This window comes from Acomys minous, assembly GCF_964271855.1.
Source record: "Acomys minous genome assembly, chromosome: 2".
In the NCBI taxonomy this organism is placed as follows: Eukaryota; Metazoa; Chordata; class Mammalia; order Rodentia; family Muridae; genus Acomys; species Acomys minous.
This window is the reverse complement of record NC_140484.1, coordinates 100,418,674-100,444,568: the sequence shown is the minus strand read 5'-3', so window position 1 is coordinate 100,444,568 and position 25,895 is coordinate 100,418,674. Positions and strand designations below refer to the sequence as shown.

The window sequence follows — 25,895 nt, the reverse complement described above, 5'->3', positions numbered from 1 at the left end:
CACAGAAGACAGATCTTGGCATTACTCTCCCAGTGCCCACTTTCCCAAAAGAACGGCAACAATGGCAGCCAGCTAGGATTGATAGATGACGGGTGGAGGTCGGCTCTGAGGGACACGGTCCTTTTCTCCCTGTGGCACTTATGCTGGCCTTCCCTGGAACCAGATTTTTTTGATTGACCTCCCAGGTTACCGCCATGTCAGAGGGAGAGTAGAAGGCAGGTGTAACCTGTCTATTCGTTTCTGAAGTGCATGCTCATAAGCCTGGGGGTAAGGGGAAATCCCACACTGCTTAATTTCTAGGAAGAGCGGGCAGACCAGCGGGAAGTCAGCTCAGGGCTGTCACCTGCCAACTCTTATGCTGGCTGGGCTTCAAGGGCCTCCATCACCAAGAAAAAGTCGGGATGCTGTCACATCAGCTAAAAGGGGAATGGCCCCTCAGAAGCTGCACTAGCTGTCTACCGGGGAAGCGGCTTTTTCTAACGCTTCTAAAGACACTCTGCGGTGCTGCACCAACATGGGTCTCCACTGCTACTGTGCCAATGTCTGCAGTTTACCTTTGTGCGCTTAAAAGACTTCCTGGAGCCGTTCTGTACACAGGGAGTGCTCTTGCCAATGTAGAAGGGGTTGTGGAAGAGGGTCCGGTCCTTGGCTGTGAACTGAAGAGCCCAGTCCCAAACTGAGGGGAATTTCAAGCCCTTTTCATCCCCCAGCTGAATATTTTTGCTGATAGCAAACTCCTGTAAAACAAAGCACGTGTGTGAGACGGGGCACGTGGCACTTGGTGAGAGAAGGACACTATGTCTGCTCAGCATGTTCCCAGCCTTCGGCCCGAGGAGCCTTTGCATTCTGGGCAATGAAGGGGCTAGGAGGAGAAAAACACCTTCACTAAAAAGGTGCTGCAAACCTTCAACCACTGCTGGGGTCCCTGCTTTAGGCTTACAAGACCTAGGTTCACACCACTGCAAATGCAACACCCCAACAACTACATGAACAACAGCATGTTCTCCTGCACCACAGGAGGAAGAAAGACCCCTCTGGAAAGCAAGCCTCAGGCCCTCTAAAAATGTAAGCAGTCACTCTAGTGACCCAGAACAAGGACCCTCATCTGAGCACAGGGACAGCAGGTTTTATCAAGTTAACATGAGACAGTGTCCTGGAAGAAATCGGTGAAAACGACAGGACTGACTCTTATTGTCTATTTGGTACCTTTGTGTTTATGTGTGGTTTAATTTTTAATTTTTAATTTGTTCACTTTTCATCCTGATTGTAGCCCCCTCCCTCATCGCCTCCCAGCCCCTCCCTCCCTCCCTCACTCCCACCCCCAGTCCTCATAAAGGGGGCGCCCTCCTCCCTATCTGACCTCAGCCTATCAAGTCTGATCTGAACTGCCTGTATCTGGTACCTTTTAATCTTTTAAACACTTCTTATTTAAAAAGGCCAAGAGTTTGAGGCAGGTGGTGGTGGTGCACACCTTTAATCCCAGTACTCTGGAGTTAGAGGCAAGCAGACCTCTATGAGCTCAAGGCCAGCCCACTCTACAAAGCAAGTTCCAGGACAACAGGCCTACATAGTGAGACCGTGGCTCAAAAAACAAAACAAAAGCCAAGAATTAGTTTGAAATTAGAAAAAATATAAAGTATATTATTTTAAAGTGTAATCAGGTTATATGACTGGGCAGCTTGTAATCATTAAGAAATGGTTAAGGGATGTACACATGCGTGTGTGAGTGTGTGTGTGTGTGTGTGTGTGTGTGTGTGTGTGTGTGTGTGTGTGTGTTTGTAGTGCAGACTTGTGGGTGAGTCTCTGAAGGGGGAGGGTGGAGATGGCTGAGGGAGGAAAGAAAAGCGGCACACAGATCATGAGGTGGTGAGACATTGTGCAATGGAAGCAGTTTCTTTCAGGAATACATTAAGTTTTCCATACCTCGGGAGCCTCTAGGTTTCAGTTATACATTAGGAAATGGTAATCTTTGTAGGAAGACAGATTAATTGCACCAAGCTTCCTCCTCAAACTGATCAGTCTAAAATCTCTCTAGCATAGAAACAGGAGTTTCTCTTGAGCCCTAGGTTCCCCAAAGCAGCAATGCTGAGTAATCGTGCTGCCTCTGTGCCGCAGGACTGCCATGTGAGACACGGCCTGCCTCCACCTCCCTCTCCATGCTCGTTCTCGCCCTGACCAGGCCCCAGGTCCAGCTCTCTCTTGGATGCTTCTCACAGCCTGACTGGTATTCTTTGCCCCTCATACCTGGACACGTGTATGTCACAGCTGGCAATGTCACTATACACAATGTGGCCAAAGGCACTTGATGGACCCACTTTGCAGATGTGAGAACCATGGGTGGGCCTAGCATTTTCTAGAAGGGGATAGAATTAAGGATTTGTGCTTTGAGGCCACTCTGCCTAGACTGGGGCCTCAAAGCTGAAGGGGAAGGCCAGAGGATGGATGATCCCTGCTTAGTTTCCCTCAAGCCTACAGGAGCTACCGTTTACCTCCCCTCCAGTCACTATAGCATTTCTGAGCGCTCCCCAATGGGGGTTCACATGGCATGAGTGAGACACAGCAAGAAGGCTCCCATCAGTGGTAGAGAGGGGCTGGGCTCCAGAATGGTTCCGTATTCTTCGTCCTCCAGCTCTATGAACTGTCACCACAGAGGCAACCCCACCCACAGTGGCTGCCATGTGACACGAGGGACTCTGAGAGTTTACATGATAACAGTGTCTGCAGAGAACTCCAGTCTACCTTTGTGTCTAAACTTCCTGTCCCACAACTCCTTAGGAAACAGTTGAAACACAGCTTTGATTCTACTGAGTTATCAGGAAATAGATAACAACTCTGATGTGCAAGAATACCCCAAAGCACAAGTGAGGCAGGCGGCTCAGTACTATGAGGCCAGCTATGCAGGAGGCTGAGGCTGAGAGATTATGAATTCAATGCCGGTCTAAATAACTGCCAGACATTGTCTCAATATTGGAAGGAAAAATAAAAGATGACGGTGGGGCAGTATTGAGCCAGGGCTGTGTTTGATGCACCACCAAAAAATCCAAAAGCATATTTAAGGTGGTTAAACTAATTGATATCCTTAAACACATTTATTACAAACAATTTACAGAGAAAAATAAGACGTTCATTAATAAAAATAAAATTTTTAGATTCTTTAATGCATTCTGAAATTATTTTGAGAGCTAATTTTCAATTATATATTTTAAACATGCAGTTAGCTGTAATTCAGTTATATTTCAAAGTTATAAAGGGATTCACCAGAGAGATGGCTCAGTACATAGGCACTGAGTGTGCAAACATGAGGACCAGAATCCGCATCCCCAGAACCCTGTAAAAGCAGGGCAGGTATGCTGACAGCCTGTGAGACAAAGAGTAGCTGCAGCCAGCACGTCACTTACTGTGCTCTGCTTCACCCGCTGATGAGGAGAGTTGAACAGGAAGGTGCCGAACAGAGAGATCCGGGTACTGTCACACAGCACTGCTAAGTATGTCTCCGAGAACTCGAAGGCAGCCGGGTACTGCTCCAATAGCTGCCACGTGGTATCCAAGAACAGCAAGAATAAAGGAGACTGGCAAATACAGACAGACAGAGGGATTGTTTAATGCTGCTCTCTGGTAGTCACTTTTAGTCTGAGATTTATTGCTGATACTAAAGAGGCTAGCGTCTAAGCTTCAAACACCTGGCCGAGCTGAGCTAAGGCCACCTGAACAGACTAAACCTATTTTTAAAAAGTAACTGCTTAGTAAGAATGGGGACAGACAGCACATGAGCGGCTGCCATGCGCCAATGGAGAAAGCCAACATGGCTGAACACTCTACAAGTGGTTCTACGGAACAACACAAAGTGCTCAGCCAAACTCGTAACTTCCGGTTGATCTGCATTCTCAGCATCCAGGCAATCCCCCAAGTTTCATAAAAACAGTCTGGCATCAGCCTTAGTCCATATGGAGTACCCCTTGGGAAGCAGCTGCTTATGGCTCCTTTGGACGCACTGTCACTAGTCAGTGATGCTTTCCAAGCTGGCTGCCTGGACTTCTGCAGCCAAACAGGGGTCCCAGGAAGCCACACAGGTGCCACAAAGATGTTTCTCTCAAAGGCTCAGTTTTCTTAAGGCCTCTTTTCAGGAAATGTGAAACTCCAAAGATGACTTGAGTTAGTCAGGGTCCTTAGCATATAATGGAATACAGTAGGGGGTGCACGGTGGCATGTCCATCCACACATGCATGTGAGGTACTCTGACTCTCACCACCTGCCCTCTTACACTTAGCCCTCCCAAGTCCCTAGGAGCCTCCTCCCCACACAAGAGAGAACATGGTATCTGTCTTCCCAAGTTCGGCAGGTTTTGCTTTGCCCTCACGATCTCCGATCTCCAGTTCTACACTGTTCCTTCTTTTTCATGGTACAGCACTATCTCTATATACATGCTCTGGCTTTCCCTACTCATTCAGTTGGGATGATGCCACAGTGGACATGGGCAGTATCTCTGTCTGTGCGATCTTTGCCCTCCTGGTATACAGACGGGTGGCGTTGCTGGATCATAAGGTAGTTCCTGTTTTAGATTTTTAGGAACCGCCACCCTGGTTCCCATGGGGATTGCACTAATCTACATTCCCGGCAGCACTGCATAGAGTTCCTTGTGCCCTGCATCTGCACAGCACTGGCTGCTTGCCTACGCCTGCACCTCCTCTGTGCTCTCCGCTAGTGGTTTCCATGCTTAGGTCTTATATTATAAGGTCTTTGATTCATTTTGAATTAATTTTTTTTTCAGGGAGAGGAAGGAATCAAGTTCCAGTGTTCTAAATGTGGATAATCTGGTCTCCCCAGCAAGTCCTTACTTAAAGAGACTGTCATCACTCTGTTTTCAGTACTTCTGAAAATCACACAGCTGCAATTGCATGGACTTGTCTCTTCGTCCACTGTTTCTTTTCTGTTGTCTGCACATCCTTTTGGCCAGCCCTCTGCTGGTTTTGTTAGCTTTGTTCTACAGTATGATTTGAGGTTAGGTACTGTGGCACTTCTAGCATTGCTGCTGCTGCTTCTATTTTTGTTAAGAATACTATGTTCTAAAATAAGATCTATTTTGGAGAAAGTTCCATGAGTTACTAAGAAAAATGTGTATACAGTAGCTGTTAGGTAGAATCCATTAAATATATTTGATCTGTAATGCAGTTTAATTCTGATGTTTTTGCTTTTATTCTTCTGAATGTCTTATGAATTCAGGAGAAAGTGTGTTAGTTGCTTTTCTCACCACTGAACTCAAACATCTGAAAAGAAGCAATCTATGTTTTGCCTCACAGTTTGAAGGTGTCTAGTCCATTGTGGGAAGCATGGTAGCAAATGGACATGACCACTGTGGCAGCTGCTAGCTCTTATCTGAATGGATCAGGAAGCAGGAGCAGACAAGAAGCAGTGCCAGGCTATGAGCCATAAAGCCCAAGAGCAGCAAGTCACTTCTTATAGTGAGGCTCCACATCCTAAAGATTCCAGAGCCTTCCAAGACAGTAGGACAGCTGGACCAAGTGTGCAAATATGTTAGCCTATGGGGAACATTCCCATCCAAACCACAACACTCAACCAATGGTCCCTACAGGTTCATGGCCAGCTCAATGCAACATGCATTTAGTCCACCTCCCCAAGTTCCTCATTTTACAGCTCTAACATTATTCACAGGTTTAACGCTTGGTCTCTTTTGAGATTCAAAATAAACTTTTGTTGATGAGCCCATAAGAAAGTGAAGAGTAAGTTAACCTCCAACTAGACTGGTATAGAATAAACATTCTCACTCAAAAGGCAGGAATGGAGCAAAGAAAAATAAAAACAAAACACAACAGCAACAACTGAAACAAAACAACCTCCCCCCAAAAAAACCTTTACTAAAGCAAGGTTGAAAACCTGCCTGGCACTTGGGACTTGTGATGGGTCATGTGTGCTCAGATCAGCTTCTGTAGCTGGGCCTCCAGCTCTGCTGCCTTTGACACATACGGCCTTTCTCTCTCTTTGGGTCAGTTCTAGCCAATGCCACAGCTTGTTGGCATCTCCAATATTTTGGAGTCCCCACTGCAATTTGGGTTTCACTTTCACAGCTTTAGGTATAGCAGACCTGGATGCCCATATAGGAAATCCAACTTGTTACATGGTCTTATTGATAACAGCCCACCCTCACGCTTGAATTTTGCAGTCCTGTAAAACCATTGCCATGTGGACAATGCCAAGATCATTGGCAGGTCAAGGTGTTACTTGAATCCCTCGGACCACAGCAGCAAGTTGGGTATTTTGGTCACTGCTTTCGAGTATCTTGCCACTGAACCTAGGAAAGCTCTTTCCCGGCTGCCATATGCTATCAAGGTACTCTGAATCTCTGTCCTTTGAAGTGAATTTGCACTGGGTGTGGCCTTCCTTGGCCCCCAAAGCACCTTTCTTACTGCTTTTAAAGTTCAAGGTTTCTCGTTCGTAACACAGAATGAACCAGCCATTCATTCTGCGGGGATCCTGACACTAACTTTAATATGGCTCAAGCTCTTTTAAACTGCACATTTCTGTCCACAACTTTAACCAGATACTCACCCCTTCCCTTCCCTGCTCTACTTTCTGCTCCATCTTACTGTAAATCTGGGTAAACAAAGTGAGCAATAAGCATTCTGAGCCCAAATGCTCTGCTGTCTTGAAATTTCCTCTGCAAAACAAATCAGCCCTTTCCTTTTGAGTTCTGCCTGAGTCAAGTTCTCAGGAACAGAGCAGAGCGCACAGCACAGCTAGGTGCTGTCGTAGACAGTTACATGGATGGCTTCCAGTCCTTGTTCCCTTTTGAGACCCTGAGAGCATGGTCTTCTCCGCCATGTTTCCACATTATTCTTGTCTTTCCCACGCACACTAGAATGGCTCATGAAGCTGTGTTTAGAGTTTCAGAGCTAAGTTATACCGAAGCTCCAAACTCCTCAATGTTTAGAACACCAGTTCCAATGGCCTATAAGTTAGTGAGGTTTATGCCAGCAATGGCTCCACTTATTGCTTCCAGGTTTCTGTTACTTAGTTTTCTCATTGTTGTGACCAAATGCCTAACAAGAAGCAAACTACAGGAGATTTATTTTGGTTGGTGGTTTGAATGGATAAAATGCATTATGGTGTGGAAGATGCCACGGGTGGCTGGCTCTTCAGTAGCAGAACCTTAGCAGAAACTTCTCCCATGAGCTAGAAATTGAGGGCAAGATGTAGGGTCAGGTTCTGAACCTCAAGGCCCACCCCAGTGAGGTGGATCCTCATAAAAAAAGCCAACCAGATTAAAAAACAAAACAAAAAATCTTGTTCTGGGATGGAGTATTCAAACACACAAACCTGCAAGGGCATTTTTATATTGGTGCTGTAACAAAGGGGTATATATACCATCTATAACTGTTGCATTGGGTCGGCCTTTATGTCCACTAATGTTGGCTTTGTTTAACTCCAGAATCGATGCATATATGTTTATAACTGTTATGTATTTTGATGAATTGCTCTCACTTTACCAATGAAGTGAGCTTATGTCTTCTACGTAATTTTGAAATCTGCTTTGTTGGATATGAATATAGCTATTCTTCATTTGCTTGAAATATATTTTTCTATCCTTTTGCTTTCAGACTGTATTTTATCTTTGCCAGTGAGGTATATTTATTGCAGGCAGCAAATATTTGGCTCTTGTTTTTTAATCCAACATTTTTGACAGTTTGCATAATTCCCTGGCCTTGATCCGTGAGGCCAGTGAACCTGCCTGAGGGCTGCCCCTAATAAAACTGTTTTTATACTTTTAATTCAGCTTGAATCGGCTTATTTCATCAGCAGAGAAAACCTATTAAGTAATCTTTTTACATTAATTTGGATTCCAATTTATTACTTAGCCTTTAACTAACAAAGCTAGGATGTGTTAAATCAATACTGCAAAATTGAACAGTATTATCATTTCCACAATGGCAACATTTTGTCTCATATATATTTGAAATGTGCTAATTTGGAGCCTATGAAATGGTTCAGTGGGTAAATGAACTTACCACATGAAGGCAAAGACCTGAGTTTGACCCCAAAATTTCATGATGGAAGAGAACTGACTCCTGGAAGTCATCCTCTGACCTTCACAGGCATGTCGTGGCATACACTAGGCATCCAGTCACACACACACACACACACACACACACACACACACACACACACACACACGTATATGCTTTAAGAAGTACTAGTGAAGCAGTGGGACTAGTTACCTCTTTCTCTGACCTCTTCAGGTGGTTGCATCTGTCCAGGAACTGATATCCTGCCATGACCCACTCCTTCTGTATCAGACTCTGAAATCCAGTAATTGTCCTGAAATACGGATCCATCATCACTTGAACAAGAGAAGCTACCAGACAACTCAAGTCTCTTCCCTCCTCCTCTGTCAATAAAATGATGACAAAGAGAAATACTGGCTGTAAGTTAGGTAATTCAACATTCTGTATTTAAATTGTCTTCAAATTAGTCTATGTAAGAAGATTGTAGTGGATCCCAGCAGGTCTCAAATACAGTAAACTTCTTTTTTACAATTCATGTTCTATTTTTATTGGAGATCTATATGAACCAAAAGAAGTATTAAAACAAGTCATCAGTGAGTAAAACAAACTACAATATTTTATTTTTATTCATTGCATCACACTGAAGACGTCATTACACACTAAAGCACTGACTGTGAGTTTAGTAGGAAACGGACTTTCATATGTCATTATTTGCAAATAATGGCAGTTCATTGCTCCTCCCTCCCTGCCTCTCTTCCTTTATTCTTCTCTCATATATTACATCCTAACTGCAGTTTCCCCCCCTCCTCCCCTTCAAGTCCTCCCCCATCCCCGCCTCCCCGCCATCATCCACTCCTCCTCTTTTCCCTTCAGAAAAGGGCAGGCCTCCCAGTGGTACCATCCAAACATAGCATATTAATTTGCAATAAGACTAGGTACCGCCCCTCATATTAAGGCTGGATGAGGCAACCCAATAGGTAGGAAAGGATCCTAATAGCAGGTAAAACATTGCTCACATTTTTACATCTCAATACTTTGTGGTAGAACATCTTTCTAGAATACATTCTACTACTGTTTTGTTGAGGATATTAAATAAAACACACTCTTTCCAGAAACACCATACTTCACATGGCAATGACTCAGAAGTGAATGATGGAATGGAACTGTCCCTGTCTTGTGAAAAGGCGACAAGCATTCCCTTCCTGCCCTGTACAGCTATTTCCTTTTTCTTTTCAGATCTTTGCTTTTTTGTTTTTGTTTTTGTTTTGTTTTGTTGAGACAAGGTTTCGTGCAACCCATACTGACTTCAAATTTGCAATAAAGCCAAGAGTGGCAATGATCCTCTCTGTGCCCCAAGTGCTAATATCACAGTGTGCATCTGCCACTCAACCACTATCCTTTTCTATGAATCTAGAATTACCTTGTATCAAAGCCAGGCAAAATGATAAGAAAAGTATCAACTGACAGCCTTTGCAAATACACATATAATAGTCATTAATAAAATATTAATAAGACAAATTGCTATGGGAATCAGGAATTTTTCCCTGGAATGCAGCTATTGCTTTACCATTCGACAAAGAAACACAGCATACTAATGAAATAAAAGTCAATAATATTATGATCTAGAGGCAAACTAGCATCTGACATACTTCCATATTTATTCCTAACTTTAAAAAACCTCTTAGCAAACTAGGAAATAAAGAGAACCGTATCAGAGGCTTTTCCCAACCCCTACAACTAAGATAATATCCATACGGTAAAGGACTCAATGCTTTTCCCGTAAAATTAGGAACGAGACAAGGATGTCAGCAACAATCAGGCAAAAGAGAAGAAACAAAGGGTAACGGTATAAAAATATTAAAAACTGCATTTATCAACAACGTAATCCTGTATGTTAAAGATCAAGGTCCAGGGGCGGCTCAGTTAGTAAAAGGCTTGCCACGCAGGGATGCAGAATCGGGTTCAGATTCACAGCACCCTCATAGAAAGCTGAGTGGGTGCCGTAAGCCTCGTGCTGGGTATGTGGACACGGGTGGGTCCGGGGAGCTCACTGCTAACCAGACTAGCCAAATCTATGAACTCCGTGTTCAACCAGAGACACTATGTCAAAAAAATGAGGTTAAGAGTGATTGGCAATGACATCTAATGCTCATCACTGGCCTCCACACACATGAACACGTACATAATACACCACACATATACAAGAAACATTTCAAAGGAATCCAGAAAATAACAAGTAGAATAAATAAGACCACACAAATCCTACACATAACAATGAGTAGACAATAAGCCTGGAAATGCAGTTAAGGAAACACCGTAACCACAGAAACGTGTAAGAATACCTTAAATATATTCAAGAGATTTAATAGAATCAATGTAAATCTTGTACAGTGAAACCTATAACGACGGCTGCCAAATGAAGGAAGACCAGAGTAATGGGGAGACAGCACCTTACGGTTTGGCAGATCCCACACAGATACATACAGACGGCATTCTGCCTAAGCTGGCCTATGGATCAACATACTCATATAAACACTCCAGGAGGCATTTTTTTTTAACTCTAGAAATTATGCAGAAATATAAGTAGCCCAGAATAGCCAGAACAGTTTCAAAGACAAAGCTATGTAGTTAAATGTCTCAATTTCAAAGCTTAAAGAACAACTATGTTAAGTACCTTGCAGGACTACAGAGAGACGCTGGCTTTCAAGCACGTATACAAGTTCTGCTGAGTGTTTAAGGAAAGCCCTGCGAGGGAGAAAGAAAAGGCACTGTTAAATATCAACTCCTACCACACATACGCACCTTTTCCTGCTGAGATGCCTTGTCCACCTGTGTAAATGTATTCTAAAAGGGCTTAGAATCAAGGAAAACTAGTCACTCACTGCATGTACACATGCTTGCAACTTTTATGAATTTCTCTGGTATTAGCAGGAATGATTCTTTAGAGAACAATGTCAGGGGAATTCACGAGCCCTATAGTGAAAAACAGTGGCTGGAAGGCATAGTGTGAGGAAACAAAACCTCAGAGGTGACCGTGGCAGTGGCCGTCAGAGGGCAGGGACCAGGAGAAGGCTGGGGAAGGCGGCACTAGTGAAATCTAGACATTACAGCAACGCTGCCTGCCGGGGTTGGGAGCTGCCCTCCAGTGAGATGAGAAGTTACCCTGAGGGACGCTAGGTGAAGGGCATGTGGCTCTCTGTACTAACTTTTACTTCATGTGAGCCTATAATTATTTCAAAATAGAAAGTTAAAAAAAGTCAACACACCTGACATATTCTAACCACCGAGTACTTTCCAGTGAAGACAACCATTTCTCTTCAGTTTCCTCAAAAGGCTCTGTAACACACACACACACACACACACACAATGCTGTTAAGCTCTTTAAGCTTGGTTTTTACATAATCACATCAGTTAAGCAATATCCCACACATAGTTAATAATTAGCTTTGAGGAAAACTTCAGTAAGTACTCAGGAAGATAAGTTATGGTTTTCTTAAGACAGTGTCCCGCCATGAAGCCCAGACTAGACTCAGAATTCTGGGTCCTCTGGCTTCATCCTCTCAAATGCTTGGGTCACAGACATGGGCCACTGTACCAAGGTGACATGTTACAGTTCTATAATGAAGCAGAAGAAAACACTCCCCTGGGTCCTGGCAAGTCCACATAACTCTGCATCCTGGGGGCTGGGGACTCCGGGCTCCCCAGAAAGTGATGCCTTGACTAGGGCTCACTTCACAGCACTGCCACTCCAGGTCTCAGCCCCTGCTTCTCACCACCACAGCTGCCAGGGTCAGCTCTGTGTGCATGTGGCCCTGCCCAAGGTGCCCATAACCATTCAAGGCCACACCCGTGCTAAGGCCTCCTACCCCAACACTCACAACTCATCATCCAAGACCTGCCGCAAAGCCAGTTCTCCCCATGCCCAGGAGACACGGGCTTCTCTCAAATAGGATCCGCTCTCCTCCAAAGACGCTTTCACAAGTAGCCTTCCCAGAGCACGCTGTAACCAGCAGGGCCCACTTAGCTAGAACTCTGTTACACTTACAGCACACGCTGAGCACAGCACTAGCCTTGAAATATAAACACAGGCACCAAATCTCAGTAATGCGTGTCTGCTGAGTGAACGCTTCTTTAAAGTAATCAATATCTTTCATGATTTGGTGGAAATTTAACAGGTTTGTTTTTTTCTCTCCAAAATCAAAAGAGGTTTAGACTTCATTTCCTAGAGCTTGAGTCTCTCCTTGAATGTTTCTACTCTATTTTTAAGGATGTCCTGAAAGTTCCCACTCAATTCTTTATTCCCATTCATTTTATACAGGCACAAAATTAAAAAGACATTACCATTTACACACAGTTGCTTAAGTTTCACAAATGCCGCTTGTATTTCTTGGATATTGGGCAAGGCCTTATCCAGATCTGACTTGTAAACATCGCTTCTCTGCGGATGACTTTTAGTTATAGCATTGCAAATCCTAGTAAAGACAAAAACCTTTAGCTGTGTTCATCCATCTCTTCAACACAGGACATTTACGTGCAGAAGAATCTTATGCTTCCTGGGATAATTACACGGTGGTGTGGTGGTGTCGCCCTACGTGGCCTAGTGAGAACAACAAGCAGGCACCACACGCTACCACAGGAACCAAATGGGAAAACCGGGGAGAACAGCTAGAGAACTCCTAACAGTGGGACATGCCTAGTCCTCGTAAGGCGCCTCGGACCTGAGAGGTGCACGAGCGCGAGTTGGTGGTGGGGAGTGTGTTCATGGAGGAGCATGAAGAAGGTGGCCAGGAGGGAAGAGCCCTTTGAAACGTCTGTCGGGACAGTGGAAAGACAAGGGAATTTTCAGGTGGCTGGAGCCCATGAAATGGGACACACAAAAAGAAAATGACAACACCGGGAGGCCATATGTAGGCTTATGAGATTCTGAGACGCTAAGTGTCACAAGCACGAGGGGTTACAGCTGGGAAGGGAGAGAAAGGCGGCGGGCTGGGAGGCATGATGGCCACGACCCTGGCTTCAGGGTTAGATAGCAAGTTAAAGGGCCTTGAAGATGTCCAAATAAAGATGTCCAGCTAGCTGGAGATGACATCAAGGTGTTGGTTACTAAAGCCACAGGCCTCGGTGACCTTCTGTAGAAAGAAACACAGCTCAGAAGGAGGACGAGGCCTTAGACCCCAGAGGGCGTTTAGAAGGAATAGGACAGGCTATGAGGGTATAGTGCCAGCAAGGGGCAGGGCAGCTTGGAGGACCCGGGGCATTGAGAGTTGGGCAGCTGTAACCCTGCAGTTCTGAGTGCACCTGAGAGAAGCTTCCTACTAGGGACAGGGAGGTTCCTGGGGATTTAGCAGACATTGCCAAGCTGGTTTGTGCAGATCCGTTAAAACCATTTCCTAAGCTATTCTGATGTCACAGACCTAAACAAAATACATGGTATTGAAAGAAGTCTGACTTATCCTGAAGTGCCTCAAGTGGAAATCATTGTACTTTCAATGTTAAAGACAAGTGTTTTATCAAAGATAATTTGACTATATTCATTCTTTTCAAAATGGTAATCCTGTGTAGAGTATGTGGTGCTACCAACTATTTCCGATTCATAAGGGATTTACTGCTCTTGTTTATGATACTAAGTCCACTGACAAACACCCTTTGTCCGTTACCTCTGGTCGATCTTCCTCTGCTGCAGCGCATCTTTGATGAGGGCCATTCGCACAAGAGCACTGCCGTTAGAGTGGCTCCAACACCAGAGCTAGGAGACAGGCAGACCCTCACTTAAGTGGACAGAAACAGTGCACGGTAGCATCAGTGATGCCCAACAGAAGTCACTTACTGGCATTCTTCTTCCAACAAAAGAATGGGAAAAGATCTTCAGGTCTTGGTCTGCTAATGAACTTGGCACGACGAAGTATTCTGGAAGGCTGGGAGGGAGAGAAACAGGTCACTCCTGAGTCCTGTGCTCACCTATAGTCACTGCCACTCTGTTCACAATAGCTCGGCTGGGAAGACGGAGCTTCAGTTCAGAAAATGCCCTGGCAGATTGGATGTAGGTGAACCCGTGGGGCATTTTCTTGATTGATGATCGATGTGGGAGGACCCAGCTCACCATGGCAGTGCCACTCCAGGGATGGTAGCCCTGGGTGCTATATAAAGCAGGCTGCGCAACCCAGGAGGAACAAGATAGCAAGCAACATTCACCCATGGCCGCTGCCGCCTCCAGATTTCTGCTCTCTTTGAGTTCCTGCCCTGACTTCCTTCAATGATGAACAGTGATGTGGAAGTGTGAGCTAAATAAACCCTTTCTTCCCAAGCTGCTTATGGTCATGGTGTTTACTCAGAGCAATAGCAACCCTAACTAAGACACTGCCCATCAACTGATGCCTAGACAATGAAATGTGGTCCATATGCACCGCGGAATTTTATTCACCAGTACAGGAAAACGAAGGCATGAATGTCATGCATTTGCAGAAAAATGGATGGAGCTGGAAACCATTTTGTTAGCAATACATGGCAGACTTAAAAGTCAAATACGACATTTTTTTCATATGTCAAGCCTAGACTTAGATTTATGATAGTTGTATGTTTGTGAAGGTCATGACACTAGGACGGGGACCATAAAAGGGGACACAAGATTTTAAGGGAGTGGGGAAGAGGGAAAAGGTCATGGAATGCATATGACATGAAAGCCGGAAGGAGGAGGCCATCAAGATGGGGGAAGAAGGAACACGAGAGGAGTGGGGCGCTGGGCATGAATCAGAACCAAACATAATGGCACATATGTAAGAACACAACACTATGAAACACATTATTGTCAAATTAAAAACTTCATTTCAGGAGCTGGGAGACAATTCAGTCAGTAGAGCTTCTGCCTCTGAAGCACTGAGACCTGGGTTTGATTCCCGGAACCATGTACAGAGCTGGGCGTGATGTCTCCTGTTTCTGCTCCCAGGGCTGGGGAGGCAGAGGCAGGTGGATTCCTGGAGCTCACTGGCCAGCCCAGCCTAAGCCACTAAGACAGTCCAGCTCAAAATCAATGGTGGATAAAGCCCGAGGGGTAGTGCTCGATGTTGTTCTCTGGCCTCTACATGCACACACATACTCCACACCACAAATGGTTTTTCAAAAAGGGAGAAAAAGTCCCATACACATAAGACACAATGACGTGCTCTGAAACATACCTATGGCCACTAAGCGCACTCCTCTTAGTCGGATGGCACCATGGCAGGCACTGACAATCCTATCCATCTCAGTGTATATGTGTGATGTGGTCAATTCTCATAAGATTAAAATTTGAGCATGAGAAAAATACAGAACAATTTAAAATATTTTCTAGCATGACTATTAAGCACAAGCACTCTCTAGAAGCATTTTTCCATTGTATAGCCACGTCTTCATAGGCTGTGAGAAAGATGATGTCAGGCAAACAAAACCAAAGCCCATGTGGTGGTTTGAATAAGAACGGCCGTAAGCCCTTATGTGAATGCTTAGTCATCACAGAGTGAAACTACTTGAGAAGGATTAGAAGGTATGGCTTGGTTGGAGGAAGTGTGTCACTTTGGGTAGGCTTTGAAATTCTTCTTAAAAACTTTTTATTGATTCACTGTGAGTTTCACATCATCTGCCACAGTCCCACTCATCTCCCTGCCCTTTGCATTTGCCTTCTGCCCTTCAACCTGCCCTTCAAAAGAAAAAAAAATAGAAAAAAGTAATATACATATAAATAGAAAATAGAAAAAAAAACATAGAAAAACATCTGGTCATGGAAGCTGCAGTGTGTCACAGTGGGTCCCACAGTAACCCTTTTGTCCACACATCTTTACTTGCAAATATTCATTGCAATGAGTCATTGGTCTGGATCAAGGCCTCTGGCTTCTGCTACACCATAAATACTGGATCCTCACTGGGACACCTAGCAAATATCCTGTTGTTGCCCTGGGTCATGGAGATTCTGCAGCTTTGGATATGCAGCACTGGTCCCTTCACTTGTTCCAGTAGAGCATAGATGGGGGTAAATGTTGGGGTGGGCCAACTCACAGCCCTGGATTTGGGCCTGGGTGGTAGCTAAGTTGGTCAGCCCGCCAGCTCTCCTGCATGTGCAAACTCTCTGGCATTGCTCTGACTAGTACACCCCATGCTGGAGCCGGCAGGGGGCTGGGCCAGCTCTCTTGCTCTCACACCCTCTGGCCATCAGGGACAGCTCCACTGTGTTGCCCAGGCAAGGTGTATAGCCTGCTCTTCCAAGTGCTGCAGCTGGTGAGGGTGAGGGGCAGGGCCAGTTCTCTAGCTCTCATGACCTTGTGGCCAGCTCTCCCAACTACTGCAGGTGGTGAGGAAGAGTAGTGGCTTTGAGGTTTCTAAAGCCCACATTAGGGCCAGTGTTGTTCTCTCTGTCTCCAGATAAGGATGTAGCTCTCAGCTACTGCCCCAGTGCCTGTCTGCATGCTGCCATGCTCCCCACTATGATAATACACTAAACCTCTAAAACTGTAAACCAGTCTAAGTTTAATGCTTTCTCTTATAAGAGCTGCCGTTGTCATGGTGGCGCGTCACAACAACGGAACAGTGCTTACGACAGACAGCCCATAAATCTACAAAGACGCTCACAGCCCTCCTTGTCTTCCTCTGCTACCCTTCTCACTCAGACTCTCAACAGACCACAGTTACTGGTAGGTAAGCTCACTGCCCTTTGAAACATCCTCTCTCTTTTTTTTTTTCTCCACACAGCCCAGCAGGCAGACAGAGGCAGCCCTAGCCAGGCTGTGCCATGTGCTTCTCAGGACATACACTGGCACATTGCTAACTGGAAAGGTGAAATCCAAAGGAAAGCAGATGAAAGCTATATGAGCCAAAGCACCTTTCCCAGACCTGTACACGGATGAATTCCCCATATGGTGCCAACAAGTGGTACCATGATAGCTCAGTTCTGCCCCAAGAAAGCCGATTAGAAGCCAACAAAGACTTCATTGGTCTCAAAGCATCTTTAAAACTTTGCCTATACTAAATTATGTTAAACAAAGAAAGAAAACTTGCTGGTTGCATTTAAAGAATTCTAGGGCACCAGCTCACAAGTTTAAAAACTAAAAGAAAGATTCATATTGTTTTTTAACATGAACTATAGTTCATGATACTCAAAGAGCCGATAGAGTAACGTATGACAGAAAGCAGACGGATGGCACCATTAGGATATAAGCAACAGAAACCATTAATGAAACAGCAGACCCAGGCAGCCATTCTCCCGCTTCATGACAGCTATTCTGGGACACGGAACCCAAGGAATAAAAAACGGAACCTTACACTAGATAGATTAAGCACACAGCCCTCGGGCCTGTCAGGCAGGCCGCACTGTAAGTACACACACAGACACAGTAAGCTGGCCAGGCAGAGAAAGAAAGTACATATATAGCAGGCAAGCTAGAGACTAGACACGGGGCAAATGACCACCTGATGAAGGATTCTTGCAAAAACACTGAGGCTGGATCCAATCACTCCTTAAGACGCAGAAGAACATGTTAAGGGACAGTACAGACATAAAATCAATAGTACCAGAATGTGGGAAATTCCACAGAACAACAACCCAGTTTTGCCTATAAATACATAAGAATAATAGAGACAGGACAAGAACATTGTATGTTAAAAGGCCCATGGGACACATCACTCAAATTCAGTATAAAACTTTCTTGAACCTTAAATCAACATTAAAAGATAGTTATAAGAAAGTTACAAACAAATACTCACTAGATTACTGATGATAATAACAAATTACTGTCACATCTTTTATATGCTATGGATATGGATGGTGTGCTTAACTTTAAAATAAAATATCCTTTAAATCCTATTTAAAACAGGCAGCAACATAACCGGCAAGTTCATCAATAGAAGGAGAGTTGAGTTATTCTTTACAGAATCCTTCCCCCGGCCCGTGTGTGTGTGTGTGTGTGTGTGTGTGTGTGTGTGTGTGTGTGTGTGTGTGTGTGTGTGTGTGTGTGCGCGCGCACACACACATGCATGTGCGCAGGTGTTAAAGTAAGACTTACCAAGTAGATATCATGTAACCCTCGTTGATAGAACAAACTCTCCACCCAGAAGCGCCTGTCCTTTTGATCTCCCTGTCCCAATCTGAGTATGTTTCAAACAGTGGCGTCCTCTGGGTGCTGCTACTGCCAGCTCCGCTCCATAGTCCTCCGCCTCCTGAGGACACTCCGTTAACTTTGTTGGCTATGGGAAAAGCAATATTATCAATTTTGTTGAACCAGTTCCTTCTCAGCCAGCATTTGCTTGCTCTGTCTTCTGTCACGTGCATGCTCTCCTGCCTTATCTTTCCATCAAAACCTCACCTGGCCTTTGCCCAGCTCTTTCCTACTGTGTAGACCCCATTCGCTTTCCTGTTCTTCTCCTGGCTTTCTCTCCTGTGCTTACAGGCCAGCAGGTCACCTTGACTTTGGAGACGTCCATCCCAGCCCACTGGTGGCTACCGCTGCTGTGCCACACGTTGTTCTTTCTTCTACTAGGCACTTCCTTACATAAGGAACAATGCCTGATGCTCATATTTTGTCTCCACTTACTACCCTTATTTTTCACGTATCTCCCGTTCCTACCAATGAATGGAAACTTCCCAAGCCCCAGCTATCTCGCTGCTCCAAACTGAGGGGTGCCTGCCACCCGCTTACTGTCTCCACACTGGAGTAGGGAGTGCATGCCTCACTCAACAGTCTTCAAGTCCTCAAGACACTTTCTCTCTCTAGCATCATGTTCTCATCTGTTCACGAAATGCTCAGCAGGAGAGAGCTGTGCCAGGCAGGCTGATGTGCCACAGGGTGATGGCATAACCCCTCTTGGTCCAGTGTCTTACTGCCACAGGTTTAAGTGGCAGTCCCTACGCTGACATTCCTGACCAGGTGTTGTCTTCACACAATGTTTCTGTGATATTGGCTTCTTGCTCCAGCCTTTCAATGACGCTCCTTGTTCAAAAGAAGATAATCTAAATGGCTTCTTTGGGCCATAGAGATCCCTTATAACCACTTTCTTTTGTGTGGCCATGCAAAATGCCTGATTATCACATGAACATGTTATACCCCATTCTTAGTGATTATTAACTCTTGGTACAAGACAGATATTTTGGAGAACTTATGATGAGCTAAGTTCCAAGAACAGAAAGCTAAATTTTCCACCTATTCTAAAAAGCCATAGCAAGACAGTTGTGGATAGGTGCACAAATTCTGAGCACTGAGTAACTGTGTGCAATAAAGATGCAGAGGGGGCTGGCCAAGAAAGCTGACTTGACAATGTCTGAACAGAGTTCTGATAAATTGTCACAAGTTGTCAGGCAGCTGGTAAGGAGGAGGGGGCCATGCTGAACAGCGAAGAGGACGATGGTAGAGCTTCAAGGAATCCGTGCAATTAGAGCAGAAGAGCAGGCCTGGCAGAGGAGCAGCTGGAGATGACATGAGGCCTATGCGTTAGATCTATGCTACTCAAAAAATGGAACCACTAGCCAGCCACAGTGTCCATTTAAACTGAACTAAAATGAAAATTACATATGAGTTAATATCAGTTACTCAGGTACACTAAGAACATTTCAAGTGCTTACTAGCCACATGGAGCAGGTAGCTGTGCTACAGGACAGTGCAGAAGAAGGGGCACTTCCCTCCTAGGCAGTGCCAGGCTATCACCAAGGCTCTGATGTGCTGTGTTCGGAGTCTGAATTTTACCCTTTACACGGCTCTACTTTAGCTATAGCTAGTGAGTCTGGTTTTAACAGGGTCTGACACAAATTATGCTGTAATTAACCTGCATCCTCACATCCCACTCCACTTGAGCACTTTCTCTATGGAAGATAGCACCTAGAAAGTGTGCTGGCTGACTCACAGGACTTCCGGATGACTAATTTATATAGTGTTCCAGAGCATTAAGCAAGTCATCCTATGACTAAATGTAAAGGGGAAAAAATCCCTATGATCAGTTCAGTGAGCGCAGTAGAACTTTTGGTAGAGTTATTTTATTTTACTTTATTTTTTGGTTGTGAGCCTAGCCTTTAATGGCCGAGCCATCTCTCCAGCCCAGCTCATTTTTTCAAAAAGGCATCCTTTCCAACTTGATAAAGACTATTTCTCCAGATCCCACAGTAAACAGCATAAACATTAAAACCAAGGACAGAAATGGTGGCTTCCAGCTAGCACCATGCCACAGACTTTGGCTACTTAACAGGACAGGCACCACAAAACACAAATATAAAGAACACACTCATGGGGGCGGGGTAGCGTTTCAGCAGCAAATCTGTAGCTGAGTTCATGTTTAGTTTTCAGAATTTCTGAAATCACATTGAGAATGCTCCACAATTTATAAGAGTGTATCTCTAGATCTATTTACAAATAGACAGATGACTTTTTTTAAAAACATAAAGTGAGAGCTCTTTGGGGTCCTACATATGTACACTATTTTGCAGATTTTTCTTGTTCGTTTCTCAACAGCTAGGAGTACAAGGCCATGAGCTCTGTGTCTCCTTTGGAGAGAGTTCATTATGCAGTGGGTCATAGGTACGTAATCTGACTGCACAGACTAAAAATTCTCGTGCTTCCTAAAAAGCCCCAAGAGGCCTGTTCTACCTGTGCACCACTCAGAAGGATTGAGTAGCAAGCTATCTGAGGGAGTCGTTTTCGGAGACCTGGGTTTCCGATGGCTACCTGACTGAAGTTTCACAACACAGCTCTTCAGCAGAGCACATGCACCTAGGCACTAGGCATTCCTGATCCTGGCCTTTTCGACAGTATTTTAAGAATCTAGCCCTAGAATGATGACATTATTTTAGAGCTTGTAATGTAATTGACCCCACTGGCACTCAGTGAGGCCTCATGTAATAAGAAAGACAGTAAAAATGGTCAATATATTAAAGGCAAGCCTACTACCATGATGGTACACTGGGAATTAGAAATCACAAAGAAGGGACAAGGTAACCTCTGAATACCGAGGGTGTTCTTAGCAGGAGGCTTGGACCCTAAGAGCCTGTGATGGAGCCAACATGGCTGTTTCTACAGGATCCTCCAAGCGTTCTGCTGCTTTGGTGGCCAGCATTCGAGAGACAAGACTGGTCACAGCATCTGTAGTCACACTTAGAACCCTAAACGCTCCCAAGTAGCAAACTAACAATTCCTACACTGTTTCAAATTCTTGCATACTACATATTTTTTCAAATTAAGTTTCAAATTCTAAAATACTAAGACCTATATTACTAAAAAGGAGTATTTAATGAGTTCACTAAAAATGTTCATGTTTTGATGGGGCTGCTCTGGATTACAGAAGCAGTTTTAGCTATCTGTGCAATGGACAGCTGCTGACATCAAGCCTGCACTTACTTCCTGAGGTTCTCAAGTCCTCTGGTCCAGAAGCATAATCTGACATCTAGCCAGGCTTGTACAACGGTGAGTCTGTCCTTTTCCAGAACACTATCTGACTAATAATAATCTGAATGCTGACTGCAGAGTCCTCAGCTTCTCTGAAGGAAGGAGGAAGAAGACAGAACTTCGGTCTTCTTCGTGCTCACCTGCTGTGGTGCTTGTGAGCAGCAACCGTTGTGAAGCCTGTGGTGCTGCACACTGCCTTGTACCTCAGGATGCTCACTGACATGAGTGGATGGCTACTGATCCTTTCAGAAATGGTCCTTACTCATCTGATGCTGGACATAAAAGAAAACCTCACACTACCTAAGACAGTAGGAGAGTCTCTTCCAGATAACTGCAGGGGACAGTGTCCAACTTCAGGTCCTATTTGTGGAAACGCCTTTGTCACCTACCTGCCTGAAAAGGGGGCTTCTGTAATCCAGCCAATGAGTCAAGGTGCCATCCAGAGGTTCAAGAGAGGGTAACTGAGCATCTTTCACTCACAAATTAGTGAACTGTGACTGCAGTGTATGCAAATTTCAGGCTCCTTGTGATCTTAGGGATGCAGTTTATGCTTCTGTAACAGCATGGAAGGATATTACAGGATGTTACCCTATGAGGAAACTGAGTAAAACTTTGGACAGATCTATGCTTATGAAGGATTTGCTGGAGGAGTTAGAAGGATGTACTCTTGAATATTTTAAGTAATTACCAATCATCCAATCGCATCAGCCAGTTATAAGAAATAAGAGGGGCTGGTTTATAGGAAAACATAAAGTAGTCCAAGTTGCATAGATTGGAGATGCCCATAAGAAACAAGGAAGGTAGGATTCAAAGAGTGACTTGTGGTGGCATCAGGCCACCAGCTGTGCAGTGGACGGGACTTGAACAGCCCAAGCCCTCATGTTTCTCAAAGCCACAACCTAACCACCACATCGCTGCTATCAGAAAAAGCAGCGTCAAGATCTGAGCCATGCCACCAGCAAGTGGAAGTAGACTCAGAGGCTGAGCCCGGAAACTGTCCTGCCCGCTACTCTCCTGAAACGGGACATCACACTAATGAGCTTGGAGACCACTGATCTGTGGCTGGCAGTCAAGGACTTATGTTTGGTCTTCAGATGGGAAGTGAATTTACATAAAAATGTCAGCTTCAAAATAACTGTGTTGCCCAAGCCTAAATTATAATTACTATACATATGGACAAGAAAAATTGAGCCACAAGGGCTTATGGTACCCAGTTTCTGTGAAGTACACAGTGAAAGCTGTTCTGAGCTATTACCTCATCTCTCCTCTCTAGAGTGTTGGGAAGTGCCTTTCACAGTATGAAGGTGTACTTGAAGCATCTGTGTCCAAACTGCTAACACCACACTTGATACCACAGTGAAACTGGAATCATAAGTTCCTCAAATTAATACCTTGTATTGTACGAAAGAAAAAAATTCAGTATAATTAGTAATCTATAAGCCCTAGAGCAGTGGTTTTCAACTTTCCTATGCTGCAACCCTTAATACAGTTTCTCATGTCGTGGTGACCCCCAACCATAAAACTATATTCATTGCTACTTCATGGCTAACTATAATTTTGCTACTGTTATGAATGTAAATATTTTTGGAGATGAGAGGTTTGCAAGGGGGTCGCGACCCACAGGTTGAGCCGCACTGCCCAAACCATGCTGGGGTGAATGGATCTTCATTAGCTTTTCTTCCTTGGACAGTGATAGAATGTGTACTTCAGGCAGCTGCCACTGTGTAGTAACTAACCTACCAGCAGGCTAACAGGAGACACACTATTTAAAACAGAATTACATGATCAAATCTAGATTTTTTTTTCTTGATGGTGCCATAGCTAACATAGATATGTGGACAAAGCTGTTAGTTACAACAAAGTTGCTTAGAATACATCTGGTTTTTGACAAATGCTCATCTTCCTTCCACGAGTCTTATTCAGAACAGAAGTGGGTATTTTGGAAATCTTATTGAAGCTCTCTAAAAGATGTTAACCATCTGAAGTTTTATATAAAATCATATTTTACCAGTAATTTTATGATTTTCAACTACCTTTTTTTTGCCAGTTTTAAAATTCAAGCTATGAAATAAAAATAGCAGGAGATATATGGAGCATAACATACACATGAGTGTCTACAGGTAAAATAGGTTCTTTGACCCCTACAAACTAATGCACTGGTACTTATGGCTGTCTGGTTACTTCTCGAAAACACCAACAAAAGTGGCTTCAAGTGCATGGTGTTTATCTTAGCAGCTAACAAGCTAATAACCCTACGCTCATTAAAGCCTTAACAAACAGACAAATAAAATGGACACATGTAAAGTTAGTCACAATACTTAGTATTTTCATATTTACCTGAATTGTGGTATTTTTTCCCAACATATTCAAAGGCAAAGAGTAGCTGGAGGTCTGTTGGCTGGGAATAATGAGCTATTGCAAGGCATACCTAGGAAAAATTCTACATTTAGAATTTGAATTTAACACACTTAGTTAAATGAATGTACAATAAGGCCTTGGGCACTGGGAGAGTCATCTTGGGGCAGTGACTACGGATACTATTTACATGTTTGTCTGTTGACCTAGAATATCAATTAACTACTTAAGGCCAAGTATCTCATTCATTGTTATGCCCCCAAGACACTGTTTAATCTTTAACTAATACACTGTAAGCATTCAGTATTTGCTGAGTTCAATTTTTAAGTGGAATAACTTTATCTTGAGATAATACTCAATACAAAATAAAACTTGAGAGCTAAAGAAGTATTCTCCACAGAAACAGGAACAACATCTCCACTCAACAACAAAACCCCAAGCTTCAATTTTAGTGGATTTTTAAAATCTTCAGGGATTGAAAAAAAAAAAGTAAGTCTAAGCCACAGCCACAAAAAAAATTAAAATTAGCAATAGCTATACCAAGATTCAGATGAAGATATGGCTGGTGCAGAGAAGTATGTTTAGAAAAGCATTCAAGTGAAATGGACTGAGGCTAAGAGAGCATGGGCTAGCAAACCAACAAATCACTGCATCAGTCCTGGCTCTCCTCAGCACCTGCTATGACTTGTGTGAAGTGTTTCCTTTCTCACAGCCTTGGTCCCTTTCTCTGTTGGATGATGGAAACACCCGGGCTGTTTTAAGTATTAACAACTGAGCATGCCTAGCCTCAAAGGAACTCTCTATATAGGAAACACTGTTATTCTCATAAGCCACTAGATAGGATGAAGGACGGTGTCCCATGATCACAAGCCACAGACTAGACTAAGGAAGAAACCATCCCTATGTGAATAAAGAGGGGAAAGAAGTCTAAGATGAACAGAAGAATAAGGGTAGAAAGCCTTCCTTACAGTGGTCATCTATGAGTTAGACGTGATGCACTAAACAAGAATGATACAGTCTTGACAATGAGCAAACAAACAATAAAAGTTCATCGTTAGCTCCTTTCATGTCACTGATGTCTGGAGTGAGTTTATGCAAATTCCATTAGCCACTAAGTATCTGTCAGCTTGTTACTTAAAACGTATTTTAAAGCATCTTCCAGGCTATAACATTTCCTATCATAGGGAGTTAAAACATATAACCTAGGAGACAGAACTTATCACTACATTTTAAAGTAAGGAAAAGCTCCCTAAACTTTTATTGCCTTGATTTCTCCGTGCCTAGCCACAGGGATCCCTGCAATGGTCCCACTTACAATTTTATAAGACTACGTATTCCTATTTGCAACTCTAGTTCTGCCATCAACCTGTGTGTTGTTTAGTGTTTATTCACATCTCGACAGAGCCTACACTCACTGGGAGATGAGCCCTGGACGTGCCCTGATAGGCTAATGGATGTGGAAAGGTCCATCTTAAGTGGGAGAACCGTGCCCTCGGCAGGGGGCCCCAGACTGGGCTGTGGGGAGGCAGCTTCCCTGGCCTTGTTGCTGTGGTATGATGTGACCTGAGGCTTGCTCCAAGCTCCCGATGCTTGTCCTTCCTGCGTGACAGGCTGCAACTGAGCCAAATGACCTTTCTCCCTTAAGTTGCTTTGGTCAGAGTACTTTATTCCAACCACAGGAAGAAAAACTAAAACATTCTTCTTTGAAGGACTTCTAAGCACCAAATTTCTGTAATCTATGCCTTGACAAAGTCTGTGTCATGTCCTATTCCTTTAGGCACCATGTTCCCTTCACATACAAACTTACTGTACTTTTCACTATGAAATTTCCATGACTGCCCTATTTTGCTATACTGCCATTAACTACCTCCTGAATCCAGGTGTGTCTTGTGGTAGTAACTCTGTGGACTTCTCTGAATTCCAGAAAACTATCCTTAAGCACTGTCTTCTAAAATGTGTTGTTGGCTAATCATTTGGCTGTCTTGGTAACCTGCTGTGGTGCCTACCTACTTGCATAGCTCCTCCACAAGACATCTCTTATCTTCGCGAGGTTCCTTTAGTCATCCATGGTCAGAGAGCAGCACGCCTGCATACATTCTGCCTGGCTGGCTGCGGCCACATCCTCTGCCAT

General features: G+C 44.1%; 1 protein-coding gene across 1 annotated transcript in view; it reads right to left on the bottom strand.

Moving 5' to 3' along the window:
* The window catches only part of MTMR10 (myotubularin related protein 10), a 45,865-nt gene that overhangs the window by 3,006 nt on the left and 16,964 nt on the right, over positions 1-25,895 (bottom strand). The window contains exons 6-15 of the mRNA XM_084772360.1: positions 23,747-23,837; positions 18,047-18,227; positions 13,846-13,933; positions 13,676-13,764; positions 12,360-12,490; positions 11,285-11,354; positions 10,693-10,763; positions 8,232-8,401; positions 3,399-3,569; positions 555-737 (exon numbers count right to left, since the gene is read on the bottom strand). Coding sequence (XP_084628486.1) covers positions 555-737; positions 3,399-3,569; positions 8,232-8,401; positions 10,693-10,763; positions 11,285-11,354; positions 12,360-12,490; positions 13,676-13,764; positions 13,846-13,933; positions 18,047-18,227; positions 23,747-23,837 — 1,245 coding nt within the window. The remainder of the gene's footprint in view (positions 1-554; positions 738-3,398; positions 3,570-8,231; positions 8,402-10,692; positions 10,764-11,284; positions 11,355-12,359; positions 12,491-13,675; positions 13,765-13,845; positions 13,934-18,046; positions 18,228-23,746; positions 23,838-25,895) is intronic.